Source organism: Cryptotermes secundus, unplaced genomic scaffold (assembly GCF_002891405.2).
Source record: "Cryptotermes secundus unplaced genomic scaffold, Csec_1.0 scaffold480, whole genome shotgun sequence".
NCBI classification, from domain to species: domain Eukaryota; kingdom Metazoa; phylum Arthropoda; class Insecta; order Blattodea; family Kalotermitidae; genus Cryptotermes; species Cryptotermes secundus.
Genome location: NW_019732379.1, coordinates 513,226 through 526,107, shown reverse-complemented (window position 1 = coordinate 526,107; position 12,882 = coordinate 513,226). Strand labels below are relative to the sequence as shown.

The 12,882-nt window shown below is 39.3% G+C and overlaps 2 protein-coding genes and 1 long non-coding RNA gene across 3 annotated transcripts in view; 1 reads left to right on the top strand and 2 right to left on the bottom strand.

Moving 5' to 3' along the window:
• The window catches only part of LOC111867564 (putative tricarboxylate transport protein, mitochondrial), a 32,256-nt gene extending 26,107 nt beyond the window's left edge, over positions 1–6,149 (bottom strand). Inside the window, exon 1 of the mRNA XM_023857548.2 lies at positions 5,699–6,149. Coding sequence (XP_023713316.1) covers positions 5,699–5,813 — 115 coding nt within the window. The 5' untranslated portion in view covers positions 5,814–6,149. The remainder of the gene's footprint in view (positions 1–5,698) is intronic.
• Positions 6,150–6,430: 281 nt separating this feature from the next.
• LOC111867578 lies at positions 6,431–8,808 on the top strand. Its single transcript, XR_002843367.2, has 3 exons — positions 6,431–6,538; positions 6,819–6,945; positions 7,304–8,808. It is a non-coding gene; the product is annotated as an uncharacterized LOC111867578 (long non-coding RNA).
• Positions 8,809–10,193: 1,385 nt separating this feature from the next.
• LOC111867587 (SWI/SNF-related matrix-associated actin-dependent regulator of chromatin subfamily B member 1) overlaps positions 10,194–12,882 on the bottom strand; it is an 18,162-nt gene continuing 15,473 nt past the window's right edge. Inside the window, exon 9 of the mRNA XM_023857573.2 lies at positions 10,194–10,390. Within this exon, the coding sequence (XP_023713341.1) occupies positions 10,351–10,390 (40 nt within the window). The 3' untranslated portion in view covers positions 10,194–10,350. The remainder of the gene's footprint in view (positions 10,391–12,882) is intronic.

Below are 12,882 nucleotides of genomic sequence, written 5' to 3'. Positions count from 1 at the left end.
AGAATGAGGTCTGTCATCAATTGATATTTCACCATTTTTGAAACGGGAAAACCACTCGAACACTTGAGTTTTCCCCATAGCATCGTCCTTGTATGCCGTTTTTAACATTTCAAGAGTTCTGTTCCACTTTTCCCGAGCAAAAAGCAGAATTTCACCGCCGCACGCTGTTCACGAAAATCAGCCATTGCAAAAACGACAATCACACAAAACAGTTGTCACTATAAACTCTGCCGAAACTAGTCCTTACCTTCTGAAGCACTGGTAGTCGGCTTATCGACTCAGGAATGTTAGCTCTATGCGCTCATAGCGGCAAAACGCGGTACTACAAAAGCTCTACCCACAAAAAAATTAGTTTGGTTTCTTTTGGGTACCCCATCGTACTATATATCCTCTGTAGAAGAAATAAGATTACATAAAAGTATAACTCAATAAACACCTTTGGGTGCCTAGGTAATTACAAATAACCGTCAAAAATACAGTTTGATCAGTTATCTTTCATAAGGTGTACAAACAAATTATCATATGTAGGGTTTGGGGTTTTCACAGCAGTGATTATGAAAACTTACATCATCCAAAACATAACATCTTGTAGTCCACTGAAAGTCAAGTGATGTTTCGAAGGCACATGTCATGTCCATCTTTGTCATATGTAGGATTTGAGGTTTTCACAGCAGTGGTTATGAAGGTTTCCAACATCCAGAATATAAAGCCATGTAGTCCATGAAAGTCAAATGATGTTTTGGAGGAATATGTCACATCCATCTTCAGGGTTGAAGGGTAGGCCAAGCAATAAACCAGTGTGATGCAAGCAGCAAGCGGAAAAAGTTGCTTAAAGAAAACTTGGGATTGTATAGAAATAGAAGGGAACTCAGAAGCCAACTTGTCCATTCCCACTGGCTCTCTCTCAAGAAGAGGGTGAGCCAGCAGGAGGTAAGAGAAAAGCAGCTTGGTTCTGATCCTGAAAAGGTCTGGTTGTACAGAAATGGGAAAACAAGGGAGAGAAGGGTGGCCATGTTGGCAAATGGGGGGGGGGGAATCAGAAGAGCAAAAACTGCAGAAAGTTGCCAGGAAAGGTTTAGGGTTAATAGGTGCCCAGAGATGGCAGGATTGGTTCATTGATTTAGGCAGTGCATGCAGACTCACATGGTCCAGTGGAAAACCAAATTAGGGAATCATGTGAGGGAGGCTTCGTATGATATTTCTTGAAGCAGATTACAGGTCTCCATGACCTGTTTAGGCAGAAGCCATCTTCTCTGTTCATGTTCTTATGATGGATCTCAATCTCAGCCACCTCCCTGATTATGTGATCCATGCATCTTAATTTGGGGGAGAGGACAACAGTGTTCTAGAGCTGGATACTATGTCTCTGGTTCATGCTGTGCCTCACCATGGATGCCTTAGACAAATTGATTTACATACTAATGGTACTCCTTGACCACGGTGTTAATGAAATGGCATGTCTGCCCATTGAAAGCCTGGCCACTAAGAGACAAAGCTGTATACACCAGTCAAGGGAGACTGCAAGTTTCCTCAGTGGGAAGCCAATCATCATGTTATTTGCCTGGTTTATTTTATCTCCTCCCACTGGTCAATCCTGTAAACATCTCTTCCTTCTCCTAGACTCTGCTTGGTCTTCTACTCTTTCCACTTCCCTCCTTACTCCTTTCCCAGTCTACATCCAGAGAAATTTCCTGAATGTGGCTTGGATAGTTATTCTTCACCCTAAAGACTAAGGTAGTACATTCCTCCAAAATGTTGGCAAACACCTCAAAGATAGTGTTCTTTGTAATGGCCATGGATATTCATGTCAGATGTTCTGTATATGGCACCAGAAGCATAATTATTATACTTTCAAAATTACTATATTTTTAAGACATTTATACTGTGAATCAAATTAGTGTACAACCAAATTTAATAAAATTTAAAGTGCTGTGACCCACATGTACTGTATAAACTCCCAGAAGTCTTAACTGATGTTTTAATTTACTGCGCTGCTCGACTGTTGTAAGGCTAATGAAAATGGCAATGAGGAAACATGATAAATGACAATATGTCCTTCACAGTGCACAACCCTACAACTCTATGACTCAACATTACCAGTAATGACACAATTTAATGACCTTGGCAAGAAAGATAGCCTTTCTTATGAAATAAATTCTACCATTTAGCATTTTATGTAACTCTTCCATGTATCTGCCAAGTTGGCAGAATGTGAGCAATGTACTTTGTACAACTAGTCCATGCTGTGGTCATTCAAGCAATTCAGAACCAGTGCAGAGTCATGAACAATAACTAATGCTACATATATATCTCTATTTTGGACTTTATGCACCAGTTTTAAGGCATTTACAATTTCTTTTCTGATGTGTTGCATAATTTTCCAAACACTCCACATAAACAGTACACATTTTCATGGAATTATTGGGAGAAAATGGTAGTTAACTGCACATGTGAAAGCAAATGAATGACCACAGATCCATAAATTCAAAGTTATGTTACACTTGTTTTGAATAGTTTAGTTCAGTGGCTCCCAAACTTTTTGGGCCACCCCCCCCTTAGCTCCATAAACTCATCTCAAGTGCCCCTGCCCTACCTCACAACAAGCATTCTTCAGAACAGTGCTTTGCACAACACACTAAGGAAGATAATAACAATAAATTAATGTCAAGTGTAGGGTGAAAATTTAAAATATCATTTAAAGAATTCCTTTTCACTCACACCTACTCTGTTCCTTTGGAGGCACACGGTAGCACAGTTGGTTGAGGTACTATGCTACAAGCTTGAAGGTCACGGGTTTGATTCCTGATGAGGTCACTGGATTTTTCAATTGACCTAATCCTTCCAACTGCATTATGGCCCTGGGGTTGACTCAACCTCTAACCAAAATCAGTATCAGGAATCTTCGTGGAAGGTACAGAGCAGCCAGCGGATGAGGCTGACAACCTCACCACCATCTGTGAGCCGACTGTCTAGAAAATGTGGGAGCTTCGATGTCTCACAACCCTACAGGCCTCCACAACCTGTTACAGGGATAGCTTTAGCTTACCTACTCTGTTCACAAATTTCTATTACATAGGAATGACTGACTGTAATCATATATCTTATGGTAAAGTTTATATACAACTCTATGCAGTGCATCTTGTATCCAGTAAACATAACAGCAAACAACTGATGTATAACTGCAACTTGTGAAAGTCCTGCATCTGTCAGTGTGTTCTTGTCTCCTTGAGGCTCAAACTGAACACCAAAATAACAGCAAAAGTTTTTGGAACAAAATGCTGGTTCTGTGTATATAAGATTTCTATGTGGAAAATAACCTATACATTTACATATGGGAAAAAAATATGTACACAGAATCATTATACACCAAGGCATAGATGGTTGGACGATATTAAAATGGATCTTAGAGAAATAGGATGGGATGTTATGGATTGGATTGATCTGGCTAAGGATAGGGACCAGTGGAGGGCTCTTGTGAACACGGTAATGAACCTTTGGGTTCCATAAAATGCTGGGAAATTCTTGAGTAGCTGTAGAATTGGCAGCTCCTCCAGAAGGGCTCAGCTCCATGAGTAAGAGTCATTATACAATTAATGGGCAAGTGTGTAAAGTAATTTATTTAGTTTACTAATTTGCTAATAAATGAATGTTAAGTGTATTGTAAGGATTTCTAAACACACTGTATAATTACTAAGAAATAATTACTAGTGTAATTATATACATGATTAGGCACATTATAGCACAGGGAGGTTATCTGACAACCTACTATGAATTTTTCAGTCAGTCCTGTGGCAGGAGAACATGGTGTTCATGTCAACTCTTAAAACATTTTCAGACCCATAGTGCAATCAACTAGCCCACAGGCCAATAACTCAAAAAACCCCACCTGGATCACAGCATGTGCCAGAACTAGTCCCTGTGGGCATGCAGGCATTCCTTACACATCCAAAAAATGTTCACATTCAAATTCCTTTTAGGAAAAGGTGCATACATGAAACTTGAAACCCTGGTATCTTGCAAAGTGGCATCTAAAATTTTTTTTAAGGGGAATTATCAGGCCTAGCACTGATTTCATCCAGTTTCTCTTCAATGCACATCCAACTTCTTGATGTGGTTCATTTTGGCGAGTAACAACTGTCTTTCTAAATTTATTTATGACTGTGTGAATATTATTTTTGGAACTATATCATCCTGAAATTTATGCCAGAATATTCTCCTTACTTTTTCTTGGATACTGTACATGAACAATCATTTCAATGTGTAACTCTCACACACCGCTTTGATACAGGAAGGAACATGGCTTACTGACCGTTTAATACAGTTGGGTGTGAGGCTAACAACCTCACACCATAAAAATTAAATTGTTTAGAACCCAGACAATCAGCCTTGAATGGATGGATTGAATGGAAATAAACATGAGCAAAGGAGCTGAGATGGTTGGAGGATGTACATGATGATCTCCACAAAATGAAAGTGAAAAGATGGGAAGGAAAGATGAAGGATAGAGAAGAATGGAGGCAGATTGTTCAGAAGTCCAAAGCTCACCCTGAGCTGTAGTGCCGCAGAGAAGGAAGCATAAGCTTTGGATTATGTCCATAAGACACATACCACATAAGACAGCGTCACAATAGCTATTCCAAAATGTACTGCAGCAAGACATGACAGAAACTGACGTGTACAGGCTATCAATGTGTTGATTGTGCCACAAGTCTGAATCCATGCAGGGCAAGATGATGCAAGTAGTGCATCTGTCCCTCATATGGGACCAAGCAAAAGATTTATGGCACAATCTCAAATAAATTTCCTGTAAATTTTATCTTTGGTATATGTTTCTATAGATGTACTGCATTTCTAAGGATTTTCTGAATATATTGATTGATTTATTTATTTCGTCACTGTAGATCATTGTACATGATATAGGACAAGTCAAGTTAATTCTGAATATTAACAATTTAATATATGAGTAAGATTAAAATTACAATAGTTACAATTGTTTACAGCTGATTACAATTTAGAATTAGTTAGATATTCTTATTTGTGGAGATGTGATGGAATGTATTGCACTCTAACTTGTTTCCACACCCTGCTCACGAGGATTGATTGATCTGTATATCTATATCTATGTGTGTGTGTGTGTGTGTGTGTGTATTTAATGTAATTTCCCTAGCAGAGGACACAGTCACCAGGTTGTAAACTACTGCCTGGTGGATTTTAAAACCATTCTGGATGTCACAGTAAAGTGAATAATTCAAATGTGTCTGAATCAGAACCAAGCATTCAATTAAGTAAAAACAAGAAAACAAACAACTAATTAATGAATTGAGGCTGAAAACAGTTGTTCTGGTCTATCTTGACTGTTAACCAACGTTGTATTTTGCAAGTCTGTAAAGTCTGTAGTTATCATATTTAATAAATATATGACCTTCTGCTATGGCATGTGAAAGGCATTTATGGATAATACACATATTAGTGACGACATAAACTTTTAAACTGGATGGTAAATTCCCATGTTTTCCACATATATCTTGTTTTTCTTTAATACTGCTGAAACTGGTCCCAATTTGACCTTCCCACACAAATATCCTGTGTTTCACTTTCATGTTGATACAGTTTCATATTCAACCACAAAATACGAGTAAACCCATGCCCTTCAAAAATAAATTCACAATGTTTATACCTCAGGTAAATTACTACTTACCAGCTATAATTCCTTTAAGACCCACGGAGCTTCCACCTACCGCTGCTGCGGCGCCGGAATTTTCCATCCATGGCCGGGGAAATGGATTCTTGAAACTCATTCTTCTTGAATCCATTTTATTCGTTGTCAAAGTACCACAACTACAGAATATTTTTAATAGTGTACTGGTCACTTACGCCTGACTTCCATGTGGACTTATAAAACCCCTCCACGAACCCTTCGCAATTAGAAATCCCTATGCTCCATCACGAACCTACACAAACACATTCTTACGACACCGGAATTTGGGATACGAACAGCTGACCGTATTTTTCCCAGAGCAGAAGCTCCACACAAATCTCATACAAATACAACTGGCTCTCACAGATCCTTTCTACTGAAAATGTATGCGTACAGTTAGCAAAACATGCCTTCTTTCTGCCCAATCATCGAACATGATCACCACACAGTTAATACTAAAATACCCTATTACCACTGGGGGGGGGGGAGATATTTCCTATACAGCTATTTTTTTTATGTCATTTACTCTTAAGCCTGAGCATATATTTGAATAAAATGTCATATTATTACGAATGACGTTAATATCCTGATTCTTCATATTCCTATGCAAAGAATATGTGTAACGAATACAGTAATGCCGAAATAAACATACCATATGTTGGTACCCACCAGTCTGAAGCAGTAATGCCAACTATAATAATTAAACAACGAAGTTGTGAATGTTGTGAAGTTGTGAACATTTGGTGGTTGACACGTGTTGGAAGTGTTTGCGGTATCTTGTGTGCAGTCATAAATAGCTACAAAGCACGTGCTTTCATCCGCTGGAGAAAATTAATAATGGTAGTAGTTGTAGATTTTATGTTTTCGTGAACATGATATCAAGTTTTGCTTCCCATGGATACATGAAATACATAGATAAAGAAAAATACTGCAGCGTGGGCACAACCCGGATATTTACATGTTGAGGGTGAAGGAAGGCCGATCAGCAAGTTTTCCTAATCGTCCTAAAGGATTCAGGCTATAAGAACAGTTCTTTTAAAAGAACTTTTAGTTCGATTATAAATATGTGGTATATTTCCTTAAGTTCTTCAAATAATTTTCTTTTTTTCTCAAAATTCAGACAGGGTCACCGCCTAGCTTGCCCGGCCAGGCGGCACCCAAATGTTAATGTTGGAAAGGGTGAGGATGGATGCGAGCGTATTGTGTACGGAATTGTATAACTGTGGAACAGATTTCTTCTTGAGAAGGTAACTGTCACTCAGCCAAGAAATTCCTTTTTATGGAGCCTTAAGATTGCCATGTTCACAACAGCTCAACAGTGGTTTCTATCATGATCTAAATTAACCCAACCCATACCCTCTATATCGCTTTAATATCCATGTTAATACTGTTCGCCCACTGGCACTTACAGCTTTTAAATGAGCTCAACACCAATCTCCAGAGAAGGGGCCTAGTTATATTGATTGGGCCCAACTGAGTATGTTTTACCTGAAAATGGAGACATAATCCAGTCTCTGAAATGTTATTTTTAAATAAAAACAGGCTGATGGATATCCAGAGACATAATATTTTTACTAATCGAAATTATGGTTTTGTGTATTTCAGTCCTATCATTTGAAGACAGCAGATGGGAAGACAAAGAATTCTGAACTAGTGGTACTAAGCAACTTCCTTAATTTAATCTACTCTTAAATGTAATTTTCATTCAAAACAATCTTTTCTGTCAATTCAGGTTTGATAAACGTATGGGCCCTTTTACATGAAGTCACTAAGCACACAGCCATACTTGATACAAAAATCTGTAATGTTGTATACATACAGTTTTGGTCTCAGCCAGGCTTTTCTTCCCAGTCATCATTACTGCTGTTACTTTCAAGTCACTGTCCCTCAGACTTATGGACTCACTAGTACTTCTTTATAAAATATTCTCCTAACTTCTCTGTCCATCTTATCATATCTTCCTATATTATCAGTGTGGATAACGACAGACATCTCCCAACACATGCTTACAAGAATGAAGTTTACAACACTGCATCATACACATGAAGACTGAAGACAATGGCATTGCACTTGTAGGATGACTGTGAAGCAGCTAATTTTGTGATGTGGACTGTAACAGTCTCAAAATGGTAAGTTCAGTCCATTCTACAAGGCCAAGAAAATGTGGGAGCCACCCACAATGAATCAAGTGCTGGCTGATGAGTGCGGATCACAGGAGCTCCAATGCCCATTGGTGACAGGATACCTCAAACACGCTAGTTGTCAATCGCAGTCTAGGAACCACCTGCTACTATTCAATGGCTCAGTAATCAGCTTTCAGTAGAAATGGATTGGTATGAAAATTTAATGGAACTGTAGAAACCAGTGATTCCTTCTCGGTCAGTGCCTAAGTTACATAGGGTGGACCAACCAGAGGAATTTCCGTTGTCCGAAGCATTATTAAATAATGACTAATGAAGACACAAAGAAACTCTTGTGGTTTTAGTCCGCAAGCGAACTATACTGACCAAGCGACTGCCACTTGTCAGCAAAGTTAGTGCTACAACAGACTGGAAAATTGGGAGTGTGCTTTAGTTGTAACAAATTCATCTGTATATTCATTATAGAAGTTTACTAAATGGTTGTCTCTTCAAGCATCAACAACCCCACGCGTGAAATGCCTCCTCTCCCCCCACAATCCTTCATTACATTTTGAAATGTTTTCCCTCCAGCTCCAGTGTTAAGCATGACAGTGTGTGCAACAGTTTAATAAAGTGAACCTCTCTGCAGTCAGAAGTAACCCTTTAAAGGTAAAGGTGTTTCTCTGCTTAACTAATTAAGCACTATGCCATGAAAGCATGTGGGGAGTGGATGTATTACATTTGTGAAATATGGCAATGTCAAAGAGTGGGACAGTGAATAAAAAGTGTCACACTTCTTACGAAAGGCAGGCTGAAACTGAAAGGAATCCACATTCTTGATATGCATTGACACAATTTCTAGGAATAAGAAGGTACTGCCAGATTTTAAACTGGACCTTTCAGTGCATTCAAATCTGCATACGAGTTGGATTTTTGAGAGAAGGGTTCAAATATACTTTTGCATATTTCTGGGAGTTTCAACAGTTTACTTTCAGTAAATAACTGAAAAACAAAAGTTTGATACGGAAAGATTTAAATTCATAAAATTAAACAATGTTATTAGTTAAAGCAGAATAAACTATGCTTTGGCAAAGTAAGTTCTTAATTATTAGATTGAAGGAAGTGGGTTAAGTTTCAATTGCTGGAGAATCCTAGCTGAATGAATGCATATAATCTGAACTCAGATACATAAAAGGTAAAGTTGTTCCTGTGCTTAACTAGTTAAGCACTACACCATGAAGATTTATAGAAGAGTGGATATACGGATCCAAATTTTCTTGACCTCGGCACTGGTACATGACTAGTAGCAAATTCAGAAATTATAGAAGGGGTATATGAAAGACAGAGCCAGTAAGCTTGAAACGAACAGTTAAGTGCAAAACCGTTATACACATATAGAGATGTAAAAACTTGGTAGAAGAAGAGAATTACTATCCATTGAAAATGTACAAATTGTTAGGTAGTGATTAAATTACATCAGAATTTATCTGAGCAATTTATGAAAAAATGTGTTCTGGGAGTTACAAACTTATTCAGCCTGTGTGGAATAAGGAAGAACTGCCACAGCAGTAAAAGCAGTTACTGCTGTGCACATATTTGTAAAAAGGACAATGAAACAGACTGCAGCATATATCAGGAACTATCAATTCGATCAATTTCATTCTACCCTCAAGACTAACTCTGCATATACAAGAAATTACTTGGGCTCATCAATATAGAGAGTATGGAATGTGCTGCATCCATCTTCAGGGTAAAAAAGAGCTGGCTACCCAAAGATAGAGGCACCACATTCCGTCAAAATGTTGATAAACTGCATAGTGTCAGAATCCAGATAACAGAACACTTCACATCCACTGCTGCTCAGATGTTCTGCAAGACTCAAATAGTGCAGAAAAAATGGGAGTAAAGAAAAGGCTACAGATTAATATAACCATAATTTTACCATTTCTTTTATTTGAAGGGAAGAGACCTATATATAGGTGGGAGGATATAGTATTAAAATGAATGTTAAAAAGAACTGGATGTAACTGTACAAGACTGAACTGAACTGCCTCAGGATAAGGTCCAATGGGGATCCCTCTTAAACATAATGAACCTTGGGTTCCTTAAACGGCATGATGGAATTTCTTGACTAGCCAAGCAACTGTCAGTTTCTTAAAAAGGAATCTGCCCTATGGACTGAATGAGTTAATTACTAATTTTCATCTCTCCTTGAAGTAGATACCAAGACACTGTCAAAGTGATTCCAAATAGAAGTAACATATTTACAGAGGAGTCAAGAAATCAATCAGGTTTACAGAATAAAAAATTGGAGAAGTTGCACAAGCTTCTGTTTCTGTGCCGCCTTTTCTTGAAAATCTAATTAAAAGAGGAACTTTTTTACTCTCATCTTTAATTAGGATTAAATTATACAACTACTGTCTTTAAATTTTAATTCAGTAATACACACAGAACTGTATTACCAAATTTTATCATGACACTCTTACAGATCTTGAACAGAAACAATAAATACTGTTGCCATGGCATCTTACTTTACCAGCCAGGTGTTGTATTTGCCAACCGACGCATCCGCCTGGAAAAAAAAAAAACATTAACATGATTCATGTAAGGAAATTCACTGCTTATGTACACATAATCTGAGAATCAAGAACACTAACGATTTTTCATTGTACATGGAATGTACAAATTGAGATTTGACATTCTCATGGTGATGACTATGAAGAGTACTTACTGTCTTCAGGATGTGATACCATGTAGCCTGGTACATGTTTACTAACATTCTGGAGGAATGTGCTTCCTGTCTTCATGATAAACAAGTAAGCCATGTGTGGAAAGTAGAGCAAAGAGGGGGCCAGGACCCAGTATGAACCAACAGGAGTAAGAACGAGGAAAGAATCTGAGACCCTTAAAAGGGCCATTTTCAAAAAAACAGACACTGGGAGAAATAGTGGCTCTGAGTGAAACAGTAGGCAGTAGAGGGTAGTCAGGAGAGAGAGAGAGAGAGAGAGAGAGAGGAAGGAAACAGTGGCTCTTAAGTGATCTACAAGGGTTGGAACTTTAATAGTGGCAACTATTTATTTACAACTGATACAAAATAGATGCATGTTTCAAAGTTTTACTGTCCTTCAATGTAGTCACCAGCATTGTGTACAACACGTTGCCAGCGATGTGGAAGTTGTAGGATACCTTTAGCAGCACCTGTTGTGTTGATAGTTTGAATGGAGCGGTCTACTGCCTGAAGAATCTCTGGAACAGTTCTGAAGCGAATGCCACAAAGTGGTTCCTTCATCTTAGGAATCAAGTCAAAGTCACAAGGGCTCAAGTCTGGGGAGTATGGTGGATGGTGCAGCACTTCCCAACCCCATCAATCAAACAAATAAGCCACAGCTTGCACTGCATGCGGCCGAGCATTGTCCTGCAAAATGACGGGTGGGTTCTGCAGAAAGTGTCGCCGCTTCTTTCCCAAAGCTGGTCGCAGGTTGTGTTCCAAAAATGAACAGTAATACTGCGCACTGACAGTTTGCTGTCGAGGAATGGTATGTGTTAGGATAACACCATCGTAATCGTACACAAAAATCACAATAACTTTCACATTGCTGGGGTTCTGACAAACTTTTGATTTTCGTGGTGAACCCTAATGACACCATTCGTTTGATTGGCATTTCATTTGTGCTTGTACAATTTGGCCCATGTCTCATCCAGCATAATGATATGGCGTAAGAAAGCCTCTCCTTCATGCTCATAATGCTCCAAGTGGTTACGAGCAGCATCGTATCATAGCCATTTCTGTCAAATCATGTGGAACCCATCCATGATGCAATTTTTCTCATGCCCAAGCGTTCCTTCAGAATGTGAAGCACAGTCGTATGCGCTAATCTTGTCTCTTGGGCCAGCTCATGAATCGTATGGCGTCAATCACATTCCAGTAACATGGAAAGAGCATATACCTCTTCTTCACTGACACTAGGATGACCTGGCCGATGCATGTTTGCCACATTTTGGCGTCCCTCATTGAGGCTTTTACCCACCTTGCCACTGTTAAGGCAATGCAGATTCCCTGCAAGCCTCTTGAAGACCTTGATAACACTATCGTGCTGTACGGCCTCTGGCACATTCAATCTTTATCCAACTCTGTTGTTCCTGTTTCGAAAACATCGTGACAACCCTACATAAGACCGCCAGCTAACATGAGGCTCTGTTCTTGTCACTGCGCATGCATGTGATGTGGGAAGGGAGAGACCATTTGCTCTGAGGTAAGGTAGGTATGTAACTAATGTGTGGTATGAGCGACATTATTTGGTTCCATTGCATGGCGTCTCTACAGCAGTGTTGCCACTATTAAAGTTCCAACCCACATATTTCAAGGGTACAGCTGATGTAAGAGCAGATGAAATGACCCCCTTAAGGGTCTCCATATTATTTCATGGAAGTCTTGGAAGCCTCTCATCTGTTCCCTCAAGAAACCTCTGGGACACGACACCAGATCCACAAGGCCGCACAAGTCCCTGCCCGACATGCATAGCAACCCCGAAACTTAGGGTTAATGCCCTCCCATTAACCTCGCCTTTCTCCCCTGACACAATATTCTGTACCTGCTCTAGCCTGCTACCTGCTGGCCCACCTCCCCAGACCCTTCCCCTCTCCTGATTTCCCATGTAGCCCCTCTCCCTTCTCGTCCTGCTATTATACAGCTGGGTTTGTTCTCGACATTAGTCTATTTGCACCTGCTCACGCTGGTTCCTCACCTGCAGATTTTCTTCTTTTTTCTTCTACCCTGAAGACGGTGGCGATATGTTCCTCAGAAAAGTCAGTTAACACACTATCTACACGGTGCCATATCCTAGAAGACTCTTACATATAAACATAATATACAGGGTGTCCCAGGAGGAATGTGCCAAACTTCGGGAGGGTGTTCCTTATGTTAAAGTATGCCGATATAACCCAAAACACCTATGTCCAAAGTTGAACGGTTACGGAGATAATGGCCAGAGAAGTGTCAAACTTTGACCGGGGTTACACACTTGTTGATTACAAAATAGATATTAAAACTGGCAGGAATATGTG